Source organism: Stegastes partitus, unplaced genomic scaffold (assembly GCF_000690725.1).
Source record: "Stegastes partitus isolate 25-593 unplaced genomic scaffold, Stegastes_partitus-1.0.2 Scaffold1336, whole genome shotgun sequence".
In the NCBI taxonomy this organism is placed as follows: domain Eukaryota; kingdom Metazoa; phylum Chordata; class Actinopteri; family Pomacentridae; genus Stegastes; species Stegastes partitus.
In genome coordinates this window covers 12,136-25,376 of record NW_007579067.1, presented here as the reverse complement: position 1 = coordinate 25,376, position 13,241 = coordinate 12,136, and the positions used below count along the sequence as shown (strand labels likewise).

At 43.4% G+C, this 13,241-nt stretch overlaps 1 protein-coding gene across 1 annotated transcript in view; it reads right to left on the bottom strand.

Moving 5' to 3' along the window:
• Positions 1-12,905, bottom strand: part of LOC103369831 (plasma membrane calcium-transporting ATPase 1-like) — a gene marked incomplete at its 5' end in the record, with an annotated part of 49,169 nt that extends 36,264 nt beyond the window's left edge. The window contains 6 exons of the mRNA XM_008298657.1: positions 746-928; positions 6,248-6,283; positions 9,774-9,899; positions 10,274-10,399; positions 11,417-11,674; positions 12,708-12,905. Coding sequence (XP_008296879.1) covers positions 746-928; positions 6,248-6,283; positions 9,774-9,899; positions 10,274-10,399; positions 11,417-11,674; positions 12,708-12,905 — 927 coding nt within the window. The remainder of the gene's footprint in view (positions 1-745; positions 929-6,247; positions 6,284-9,773; positions 9,900-10,273; positions 10,400-11,416; positions 11,675-12,707) is intronic.
• Positions 12,906-13,241: the final 336 nt, after the last annotated feature.

Here is a 13,241-nt window from a genome sequence, read left to right as displayed (position 1 = left end):
CTCAGTCAAAAGAAAGAGAAACCCTGCTTTCTAGAACTCCCCAGCTGTCTGATTTACATGCTGAATCGTGTTAGAACTACAATCACCGATCCATCTTGTGGTTATCTCGGTTCAGATAAAGTTAACACAGAGCTCTGGTTACAGAAAGATGAAAGAGGCTGTGGTCATCTCGAGAGCAGGGTCACATTTTCAACTGATCAGCTAATTAGATCAGTGACTTGTGGTACTTTTTAGTTAATTAATTATCACATTTTTTACAGCTGAAGTTGGAGACCTTTGGTTCTCTTGTTCATAGATGTTGTCAGATGTGTTAACATTTTTATTCCTCAGAGTGCTTGTTGGTATGACTGTTAGGCTGAGCTCAAAATCACACACTTTTTCTTTTTACTTTCAGTACATATGATGCCAAATCTGTCCAGTTTCATTAAGTATCATACTGGGACAGACTACTTGGTCATAATATGCACCTTGAACTTTGACCGTCATAGTCTGTGGAGTTGTCATCAGTCTGTGGCTGTTGATGGCTCAAGTTCATTTATATTTGTGTGAAACACCAAGACAGGTTAGCCTAGCTTTGAGGGGGAATGGCTAGCTTGTACAAAGCTAAAAAAAAACCAAACAGCGTCTACAGCTCATTACCTAACACTTGTTTAGCTCAATTAATAGAAATAAGGTGTGACTGAATGAAGCTTTACCAACATTAAGGTGAACTCTCTCTGAGAGTGTGTGTGATGTTGCTGCTCACCAGCCTTGCCGATCTGTACAGCCAGTCTGGTCAGTTTGCCCTGCAGCACAGACTTCTCCTTCTTGGTCACGAGGGCCTGGTTGACCTTCGCCTTAGGTTTGGCCTCCTCCTTCTCCTCCGACTCGGCGGCCTCCTCACTCTTCAGCGGCTGGATCTCCAGAGCGATGCCGTCCTGGGTCTTGGCTGGTTTTGGAAGGGAGGGTTGGGAGGTAAAAGGAGGAGTAGGCAGGTTTCAAGGGGTCAATGAGACAGGAGAAGGAAGGACCGGTGTGGTGAACAAAGAGGGATGAGGTAGAGGAGGGATGATGAAGGAGATGGTTGTAGTTCAGGAATGACGATGGAGAAGAGGAAAGTTTTTGGTGAATGAATTAAATCAATGTATAATAATAAATCACAAAACAAGAAGGTGGGAGCGGGGTTCGGGAGCAGTTTGGGGATGAAGGAAGAGAGGCAGAGAAAATGTTACAGATTCAGTCGGAGGGAAAGCTGAAAACGACTGGACGTGTTTGCTCAGAGGTCAGACAAAGCCTCTGACTCTTAATCATTACATGGTGACCCTTTGGCTGAATGCAGAGAGCAGCGTTTCATCAGTTTATGATCACAGAACATTCATGAAAAGGTCCAGGTAGCTTTCAGAGAGTGTCACAGACGAGTTGGGAGCAGCAGTTCATAATGAAGAGCAGCAGACAGAACAGAGAATACAGCAAATACAACAGAGAGGATTTACCACACGGCTGTCAATCAAACACACGCACACGCACGCACACACGCACACAACACACACACACACGGACACACACGCGCGCACACACACACACACGCACACAACACACACACACACACACACACACACAGAGTTTGTTTCACATCAGAGATCAGAGTTTGGAACGAGGCTGAGTTCTGAAGTCTGACATGGCGTCTAGTTCCGCGTCCTGCTCGGCGGCTCTGCTGCTCATTTGCATAAACAAACTGCGTATTTGCATTTCACTTCATCAGCTGTGATCCTGTTTGGACTGTAGTACTGTATGTGGAGCTGTCTGATCTGTTTGATCTGTGCTTACAGTGAATTCAGCCGCACTCGCTCCATCCACTGCCGTTTATCATATTTCCATACCAAACGAAATGTGAGCAGGTGGAAACAGAACAGATCTGCACTAATCTGACAAACTGAGGTTTGATCTTCTGGTTGTCCTCATGAACAACTGGGCTGACAACAATGACTGAAACTGGGAGGATTTTACCTCCAGATTCCATCAATTCCTTGTGCAGTAATTAACATTAAATACTGGAAATGTTGCGGTGGGCTGTTGAATTAATGCACAATAAATCGTCCGCCAGCTGACTGTATATTCTTATTTTAAAGCCTGTTGGAGAGTCCCTGCTGGGAACAGTATCAACATCACATCTGGAACCAACAACACCGACAGATCATGGACATAAAGCACGCAAGATTCCTGGATGACCAGTCACAAGATTGTACAAAACACGGAGAAGTCTGGCCCGCTTACGTAAAGTCCTCGAGTCCTGCTCCTACTGTCCTGGTTCTATCATCTACCAGCGTGGAATAAGCAAGTCTGTTCCTATTTTGAACTTAAAGTTAAAGAAACCTTTACTGGAAGCAACAAAAGTCAAATTAAGTCAATAATAATAATAATAATAGGAAGTGGAAAATGAAGTGAAACCATACAGTCCACTGTTGTGTCACTTCTGCAGTGAGTTTTAGAGTTAAGCTACAATGAAAATGTACTAAAGCAAAGTGACTGACTGGGCCTCAAGCAAGAACCAACTAAAACCATTCTTAAAAGAATAAAAAGAACTGGTCAGTAAACACAGAGATGTTTTAGTTGAACTGCAGCTGTGTTTAAACAGACCAGAGAGGAGACAAGCATTCAGGCCAGTTAAAGCTGGAGTTAATCCATCTAAAATATGTCGTCACCATTTTACCAGTGGACACTTGGAAAAATGTTGATTCCATTTTTTCTATATTTGTAAAATAAATACGTAAAGGAATTATACTTTTTTTCTTTTTATCTGATTTTTGATGTTGACATTCTGTTGAAGACCAACTGAGAAATGTGGCCACAACAGTGCGACGAGTAAAAGTTCTTGCATGAGGCTCAGAGACAAATAAACTTCCTCCCAACTCACGATTGATATTTTTGTAAAAAAAAACTAAATCCGCAGCAAGTTTGGGAACGGAACTTCAAAGACTTGTAGATGCAAACGTACAGCGTCTATGTTTATCTGTGTAATAATGTGTTTCTATCCCCTCCGCTGTCAGTGCCATCGCCTCGCTCGGAGTTTCCTCAGGATGAAAACGAGAAACTCCCCACACGGAAGTCGTCTCTCCACAGCTCAACGTGACAGTTAACATTGTGGACGTGGGGATGAGTCAAACCAGGAAGCTGCTGAGCTTTATGCACATGGTCCACTCTGGAGACAAGCCACAACATAGAACTAACTGACACAGCTTCACACGAACAGGACTGAGACCCACTGACCAACCACAGAACTGGAAACAGGCGCAGCACTGAACCATGGGAGAACGCACGGCGGGCAGAGGGGAGGGGGTGTCTGACAGTCAAAAAAGAAAGCAAGTCAACAAACAGAAGATGAACGCAAAGGATCACCCCAAAGAACGGAAAACGACAGCGATGCAGAACCACGACAGAGAGACAGGAGGAGGTAGTTGAGGCTGCAGAGCTGTGGAGGCTGCAGGAGACTTCAGCAAGACAGAGGAACAGAGAGGAGGAAGAGAGTCAAACAGTGAGTACGAGACAACATGAAGTCCTGAGCAACACCCTGCAAGGAGGCAACAGTGAGAGAAATGACAGGAGTCAAAGGCGAAAAGAAAAGAAACCGAGGACACACGAACAGAACAGACGACAGCCCACAGCCCACTAATACTGTCAGGGTGCAACTCCCACACACACCGACAGCCTCAGCATCACGGCTCTGAGCGCTGCAGTCACGGACGGGGGAATGTTTTCAACGATTTTCTTCCACTCCTACGTCTGCACTGGGTTCGCTTAAATATTCCACAAAATGAATAGTTTGCTTGAACCAGATTCTGTTAAAGAAAAAAACTACACTAAAAATTCAGCACTTCCTGATGCACACGAGTAGCTACTCAGCTGTAACCAACATCTTAGTGACCCAAAAAAAAGTAAAATATAAGAAGTAAAATATGTTGAGTGTGTATGTAACGCCTGTGGACACTTGGAGAATAACGGGCCTGTGGATTGTTTTTATGATTCTAACTGTGTCGTCCTGCACAGAAGACATTTCTGAGTTCTGTCTGCTTCTAGTCAGTGTTGCTGCAGGACTTTATATTGCAGGAAAAATGAGCGGACAGGGACAGATAACTAGGTGGAAACTACTCGGGGTTCAAAGGGTAAAACACTGACAGATGTTTGCGTTTACTATCAATCAGCAGGTACTGATTGAAAAAGCAGCAAACTAGAATTATAGAATTTATATTTAACACTGGGCTGCAAGGTGGCTCAGTGGTTAGCACCGTTGCCTCGCAGCAAGAAGGTCGCCGGTTCACGTCCCGGTGGGGGCACCGGGATCTTTCTGCGTGGAGTCTCCATGTTCTCCCTGTGCAGTGTGGGTTCTCTCTGGGTTCTCCAGCTTCCTCCCACAGTCCAGAAACATGTTGAGGTTAATTGGTGATTCTAAATTGTCCATAGGTGTGAATGTGAGTGTGCTTGGTTGTCTGTCTCTAAGTGTAGCCCTGTGATAGACTGGTTACCTGTCCAGGTGAACCTGCCTTCACCCTGAGTCAGCTGGGATAGACTCCAGCCCCCCATGACCCTAGTGAGGATTAAGTGGTGTAGAGATGATGGATGGATGGGTGGATATTTAACACCAACTGTTGGACTTTAATTTGGAGTTGCATTAACTGATTTTTTGGTCACTAGAGGGCAAAAGAATTTTAAACGTACAGTTCTAAAGGTTAAGCGCAGAAGTGTTCTTCTTCTACATCCAGCAGACAAAGAATCCTCATCGTGTTTAAACATCTGCTGGAAACATGAGCGACTTGGAGCTAAAAGAGGCCAAAAAGCTGAGTGACTGAGCTCTGACGCTGGCTGAAGGTCTGTGACGATGTGTGTTTCAGCCGAGGTCGCCTGTGACTGCAGCTCTGAGAATTATTTCTGTGTGCAAAAGTGTGATGAGCTTCCAAGAGCCGTGCGTGTGTTTCTGTGTACATCAAGAAGCATTCTGTCTGCAGCAGATGCCTCGACGGCGGGAGGTCGGGAGGAGGGGAGCGCCGCGTGTGCATGTGTGTGTGTTGAGACAGCTTGTGGAGGAAGCTGGACATGTGTCGGATCACACGGGACACGGAGGACGGTTGGCTGGTTTTGGAGGTTGGAGCGATGGCGTCACCAGATCCATTAAATAAGGACACCCCAGAGGTCGGCCCGGTGGGTCAGAGGGACTGGCTTGTGTCTCAGTTCTGAGCATGAAGCAGGACATTTTGACGACAGAAAATGAAGTTTAACATTAACTTTGTCTTGTGGATAAATAATTCTCACTAAATAAATTCATTTTATTTAGATTAGATCAACTTTAACAAATTAAGAAATTGGAAGGTAAAGTGCATTTTACCAGATGGAAACCTCGTTATCTTGGTCAAACTTTTGCCCGATTCATCATAACTATGCACGTGTGTGATTTAAAATATTTGGATGTTTCATTCTTATCTTGACCGTTCTGAAGCTCAGTTTAATGTCTCTGATTTTTAACCCAGTAACACAAGTGCAAAAGTTATAAAACTATAAATATTGACTATAACATTCATACAGACAGTTGACTCATTAAATACTACCAGCCAACAACTGATGACTGTTGTTGTAAACTGCAATTGTTTTTTGATGAATCACTCACAACCATTACAGGAGATCAACAAGGTCAGTGAATGCTTTAGTTACTAGTTCACAGTTAATCAGATCAGTATTGGAGCTCTAAACCATCTCAACTCTTAAAACTAAATGCAGTCTAGTTAACGTGTATTTTTTTTAGTGGAACTTGTAGGATTTGTATTCTTCAACTGTGCAGCTGGCACTCGTCAAGTCAGCCAATTAGCTTGGAGAGCAAATGAGAGGTTTGTACTGTGTGACAACAGCAAACACACAAATACATGCATTGAGCGCAAATTAGATTATTGTTCTATAAAATTAAATCATTCTTTGAGCGACAGCAATTTATTGAAAAAATGTAATTTATGTGAAATGTCCTACTGCACCCACAGGACTGAGGCATCGTGGCAGTTACCATGGCGACTGAGGACGCTGTGATTGGCTGTCGAACACTAGAAAGTTGAGAGTTGCACCCTTTGACAGGTAAAGCAAGGCGAGAGAACGTCCCCCTTTAACAGCAGAGAGAGACAGGGATGGACTGGACACTCCCCTCCTGCTGCTGGGTGGAGGGTGAGGAGGGGGTGAGGAACAGGGAGGATGGGGGGACAGAGAAGGACAGATGGATGAATGGAGGGGTTACCTTTGTTGCGATTTTCAGGGGGTCCTTGTTTTTTACCTGTTCGGACAGAGAGAGAGGGCGGAATGCTGATAAGATGGCTCAAAGGAAAAATAAGATCAACTCAAACTGAGGGAGAACACAAAGTTCAAACTGATAGAAACCCACAGGTGTGTGTGTGTCGTGTGTGTGCCGTGGGCAGGAATGGACGAATCAGAGGAGAGAGACGCATCACTTCCTGCTGCGGAGAACCAACTTTGAACAGACTCGACTGTTATTATTAACATCAGAATTGTTAGTGATGGACTGAGCGCTGGAATGAGCCGCTCAGGCTTCACCTGTTGGGTTCATTTCTGTTTTAATGTTTTGTGCTGTTTAAAGACTGAAATATAGATTGATGTGTGTCTACAGTTTTCAATAATGAGATTGATCATTTCTGTTTCTCACTGATTGAAAGAATCATGTAAGACTTTCATAGGTGTGTTTACATGCACACCAGTAACATGCTGGTTTTGATCAAATCTGGAATACGGCGTTTACACAGAAGGCAGAGAAATCTGCTTATTCATGTCCTCGTTTACCTGGTAAATATGAGTATCCCGGTTACAGATTACTGTTGGTGCAGCTACCTGTGATCTTTAGAGCACAAAGCAGCAATTTAATCTGACATTCCTGTACCGATCAGGGATTTCTGATTAAGATTTATTCAAAGTTTACTTGTTTGGAGCCCAAAACTAAAGTCTGCAAAATACTTTGGCTGAATTCTAAGAATTTCAAATGTTTTCAGACCTGGACTTTTTTTTTTTTAATTTCCATTTTAAACCAAGCCATTTTAAGGTTCAATACTTCCAGAAATTGAACCGTCACAGCCATGAAATTTGGTGAGAACACAGACAAAGTAGGTTAAAGCAGATCCAAACGATTTAATGGTTCTAGCAGAGGAAATATTTTTCAATTATTGGCCCTTTAAAAGGAACCTCATCTTGCCAAACTTGCTACGCATCAAATTCCACGGATGTCAGAGGCCTCAAACGTTGGTGAAATGTCGACCAAAGGCGAGAAAAAACTCTCAGGATCACCTTTTAAACATCCAGAAACACCAGAGAACGAGGACATATTTTGAAAAGCGAGAACATTTTGTCCATTTCTTCAGTGACTTCTTGAGGTTCTGGGCTTCTTCTGATGGTTACGAGGAGGTTTAGATTAAACTTCTAGCTCTGAGATGTATTGTGTCAATGAAGGCGTTCACAAATAATAGTGTATGAGATGCTCGTGTGAATGCTTTGTTCTTCAGTTTCTTTTCAGGTGAACCTGAAAATTCGTCTTGTGGTTCTCCTCATTAGGAATTCAATTCTGCTGGTTTTTGTCTTTAAATCGGGGACTGGAGGCCGAAACGTGACCCTGAGCGTCTCTCTCCGCTGAGCTGGTACATTCGGCCAGTTCACAATGAATGCCTGACAAACTTTAGCCAGTAAAACAAATGATCAGACGAAAACAAACTAAAGAAAAAAAGACATGAGTAAAAGGGGGTTAGCATGATCACAAGCAAATCAAAAGCAATAGAGACCGACTGCAGAAGCCTGTTGGTTTACATCAATCTGCTCTGAGATAGTACGAGGATCATCTGGACTTTGGCTTTTGAAGGGTTCCTCTTCAAAAAGCAACTGTGTGCAAACAGAATCAGGTACGTTTGGCATTTTTACTCAGCGTTACATCAAATCAGTTCCTCAGCACAGTGGCCACAGTCCACCACGAATAAATGAGACCACGATGGAGCGTTGTTTTAGGAGACCGAGCAAACAGACGCTTTCGTACATGTGTGGAATATTATGGTCTGTGTTGAAGCACAGCTCAGTGTGTTGACTGACTGATTCTGTTCACTTGGTAGCAAACAACAGAAGACAGAAATGATTACTGCTTGTCAAGCTTCCTCCTAACACCTAATAATCTGATTCACCTGATCCACTGAGCAGCTGAACATGAACTCCAGAGGTGGTTGGACACAGTCTCCACTTGTCTCTCTTGGAAGTGAGAACCTCAGAACAAACATCTAATGATGCTTAATAAAGACTCTGAGCAGCGGTGGAAAGTAACTAAGTACAATTACTCAAGTACTCTACTTGATTACAGTTCTGAGGTATAACATATTTCCATGTTACACTACTTTCTTCTGCCTGAAATCTTGTACTTTCTACTCCACTACATTTATCTGACAGCTTTTACACGATGAATAAAATGACAAGCTTACAAACTACGACCACATAACAAACTACAGCACAGTGTTACACATTAAAGCAGTGGTTTCTCGTCTTTTTTTTTCTTCCACACACCATTGTGTAGTCGGCTCACATTTCAGATGTCTATGACTTGTTAGCAGCTCCACCAAATAGACATTTTTTCCCTCTAAACGTCTCACATGGTTTTATTTTAATAAATGTTCCAATGATAGAACATCTCAGCCAAAATCACAGAGTAGAGAAAAACTGAAAACAGATTCGTGGGTCAGAACTTAGTGTTTTCTTCTTTCCTCTGCCATAAATCCTGTTTGGAGCCTCAGATTTATCTTCTGTCCCTGTGAATAAAAGGGGATATAAAGGAGCTGAAACTGCAGCAGCTACAACAGTAACCTGCTGCTGACACGCTGATGCTTCCCTTTTAATAATCTAATATTATATCAGTCAGAGGAATAAACCAGGACTTTTACTGCAGTCACGTACTTTTACTGAAGTCCGATTTTTCAAGCAGCGATTTTACTTTGCACTATTGATACTTTTACTCAAGTAAAGAATCTGAATACTTTTTCCACCACTGACTCAGAGTCATGTAATGTGATGCCAAACAGACTAACATTAAAGCTCCCAGGTTATCCCACAGTGAGAACGTCACCAGTTCATAACTCATGTCGTGGATGCAGAAATGAAGGATTGTTTTTGTTCTGGAGGAAAGAGCTAGTTTGCAAAGAATTTATGATCAGATGGATTTCCCTGAGATTCTGCCTTGACTGCACCTGTAGTTGAGCTAGTTAGCTGGCCATGCTAACGTTAGCAGCTCACAACAAATGACACGTGTCTGGAGAGGGTCCAGTGACTTGTGAACTCGTTGCTGTTGTACGTCACTCTCAGTCAGATACTTCAGTCATGTTTACAGACACAGTCACAGGGTAGAAAAACTCCATCCCTGCAGGTGAACTCATCTTTGGTCTCATTTATTCACTGATGATGTTTCTGTGTTAAGATTGAAGTGAAATAAAGCTAACAGACTGATTAGACCCTTCAAACAGCTCTGCTGTTTTCAGCCCAGACTGGATGAACTCTACCTGCCGACAGAGTCGGCAACTACGACAGGAGGAACTTCGAATCAACACCAGCTGATAAGAATGTGCAAATATTTCCGATCTGCACTGTTCAAACAGTAGAAATATTCAGAGGCTGACCCGGTCAAACTTTCCTCCCAACACTTCACAGACTTACTGTCCTTGTATAACCTTCGACACTTCAATGTGAGCTGGGTTTTTTGAGATGTGTGCGGCAGGCTTCGCCTCATGTCTTACTTTTCTTGACCTTCTTCTCTTCATCGTTCTCGCCGGCGCCCAGCAGAGTAAAGATGATGCCGGTCTGAGAGTTGAGGCCAACAGCTGACACCACCATCTTGCCGGATCCCTCCATCACGTGGGTCCCTGAGGAAACATTCAAACGCTGTTACTGCTGTTTCTTTTCATTTTAAATCACTTACATATCAATTATCATCTAATTAGTCAAATTTTTGAGGGAAGGCTTCCACTAGGATCAGTCTTAGGATGACCAACATTACCTCTTGGAAGTAGGGATGCCATTGACTCATCATTAGTCAATTAATTCCCATAAATAATTGAACCAATTAAGAACATTGTTTACGATTTGCATCCCTACCTAACATTGCATCATTTAGAAATGTGTGATGTGAGCTTGTGTTTAAGTTAAACTCTGATGCTACAACCCTGATTATTCCCTTTCCTGTGTGCTTGCAGTCTGAGTATTGGTCCAGGTCATGTGACCGTGCACTGGCGCTCACCAGACAACAGCATTGGATCCTTCTCTGCTGACTTCCGAACCTGGTCGGATTCTCCAGTCAGAGAGCTCTCATCGATCTTGAGGTCGTTGCCTTGGATCAGGATCCCATCAGCAGGCAGCAGGTCTCCTGCAGGTCAGAGGTCAGAGGTCAGAGGGTCTCTGGATGTGAGGAGGATCTTATACTGCATCTGTATTTCATTAATCTCTCAATACATCTTCAGTATTCACTGATTTTTGCTCCAGTCATTTCTAAACCTGATGAAGACCAAAACATTACGTTAAACCCACGTTCTCTTGAGCTAAAATAGGACAAAAAATTGAGCAACAAGAAAGACTCAGAAAGTGCTGGAGTTCAGAGGGTTAAACTCAGCCTGTTACTGAGTCAAAAGCATAAAACAGATCCAGAAGTCACAGAATGTTTTTGTTCAGCAATGTTTCTGACCGAAGGCTGCACATGTCAAACTCTTTTTTTTTTTTTTTAGCTGTATTCATTTAGTACCAATTCACAATTTGAGTACAGTCAAGATCTCACTATATTAAATTATAGAGAGAGAAACAATAAATCCAGTGATTTCCTGTGAGCAGCACTTAGCGTATTGTTATTTTATCCTCTTTTGCATCACTTTCTGAGTGTGTGTGAAGATTTCCCATGAGCCTCATCCCACACAGCCACATGTTTCAGTGTACTCTTGGTCAGGATGTGATGTCCTGGTCTGGTCCAGGGCCCTCAGTTCCAGTAAAAGGAAGTCTTAGCGTATAATGATATGTCAAACAACAGCAGCACCTTTGGGATGAGCTGGAACTCTAGTGGCTAATCTAACATCTGTCAGCTAACACTGAAACATTTACAGTGAAGCTGATTAATGTGATCCGTCCCTGAATAAACATAAATAAGTTAACTGTAACCCAACAGTATGATCTCACTGATGTACTTGTGGCTGAAACCTGAAGGGCTGCGATTCATTTTCATTCAAGCCTGAAGGATTCTGCTGAAACTCTCAAGACTTTAAATCCTTTTGTTTGATGTTTAGTCAGAATGAATCTTCCGGAGGCAGAAACAAAAAAGCAGGAACATTGGGTCATATCTGAGTCTAGTTTTTGTGCCACAGATTTGTTGCTTCAGTTCGGTGTGTGGATTTCGTACCGTACTTGATCTGAGCGATGTCTCCCACCACGATCTCGGCCACAGGGATCTGGATGACCTGACCTTTGCGGATGACTGTGAATTTTTGTTCCTGCTCGATGCGACTCTGCAGCCCGCGGAACTGCTTCTCCTTGGACCAGTCATTGAAGGCTGTCACCAGGACCACGATGATGACGGAGAACAGGATGGCGGCGCCCTCGATCCAGCCAGCCTGGGCCTCGCCCTCGTCCTCCACGCCACCGGCAACCTGGCCGCATGCTGGAAATAAATGAGGACACGTTGAACTAAATAACAGAACAAACTAACTGACTGACCAGGTTAGTGAAAAGCCACGACAGAACTCAGAGGAAAGGTTGAGCACTGTTTGTTCACACAAAGAGAGCAGCTCCACTCATCAGATTAATAAACAGCTCAGTCCTCCATCCCTCAAGGTGGACGTGCTGTCAGAAAGCTCAGAGAGGTGGTGAGTGGCGGTCCAACAGAGTCCTGCTGGCCGGGAGTTGCTCTGTGGACACTGTGGTTATGTGGTGCACACTTTAACCAGCCGGCTACTAGTTTCAAAGTTAAACTCTGAAATACAGAATATCTGCACAAATACAAAGTCACGTCTCAGTGAAGGAGGAGGCACAGAAGTCAGCAACTGTCAGTCAGCACTCACTACCTCCTCCTGTGGCAGCTTACAAACACCTTCTGTAGCAGCAAGGAGTCTTTCTGTTCTTGATTTAGGAATTTGCAGATCACTTCAAGTTCTGAGATGAGTTGAGACGGTCCATGTTCAGAGCGTTGGGCGTCGACAGATTTTCAGCGATCTTCGGGTCAGCAGACTGTGATGCTCAACAGCTTCAGCTTGTGTTTCTTGAAGGAGCTTGTGATGATGCTGAGGTCTGCTTTGGACTGTTGTCCTGCTGTCGAAGCCACTATTCAGCTTCAGCTTCACAGACTGCATGACATTTGTATCCTACATGTGCTCATATTTAGTGGGATCACAGCCCTAAAGCGTCAAAATGCTGCTCCCTTTGTTTCTAAACACATAATGTTAGGATTATATGTTACAGAGTTGAAAATAAACAAGAAATATAATTTATACTTGATTCAAGTAACTGCACAATTATCATATTTTCTGTAAATGTAAATTCCACGTGTTGAATCTTTGGAATTTCACTCTAATGGAGAAACACTGAAGTTTGATTTTCCCTTTTTTTATATATATACAAAATCTAACAATGTTGGGAGCTAAAAAATAAATAAGAATAAAATGTAATTGTAGGCTTGACAGTGTGAGTGCACTGACCTTCACTGTCGCCCCCTGGTGGGTGGTAGAAGGACAGGCCCAGTGAGATGATAGCAGCGATTTCGAGGATGATTAGTGTGACGTCCTGCAGGGCCTCCCACACCAGCTGCAGGAACGTCTTGGCCTTCTTTGGAGGGATGAAGTTCTTTCCGAACGCCGTGTGACGTTTCTCTAAATCCACGGGGTTACCAGACAGACCTGCAGACACAAACATGACACGTTAGTAATACAGCCCAACAAAGGGTAAAAAACATTTCTAAAATAAAACTGTTTGAGTCAAGAAGCAAGAATCCAAGGGCCACTGAGTAAAAGGAATGATCTAACAGCAGCCTGATTTCACCAGAACCCTTCATCAAGTGTTCAGGTGAAGGTTTCTGGGACTGGAAGCTCAGAGTAAAGCATTCTGCAGGACTCTCACAGTATTTATATCTACTATGCTTTGGAAATGTGTATATTCTTCTGTGCCTGACCAGAACCAAACTCATTCTGCAGCAGGGAAGCGACCCGGAACATCCAGCCAGAGTCACTATAAGA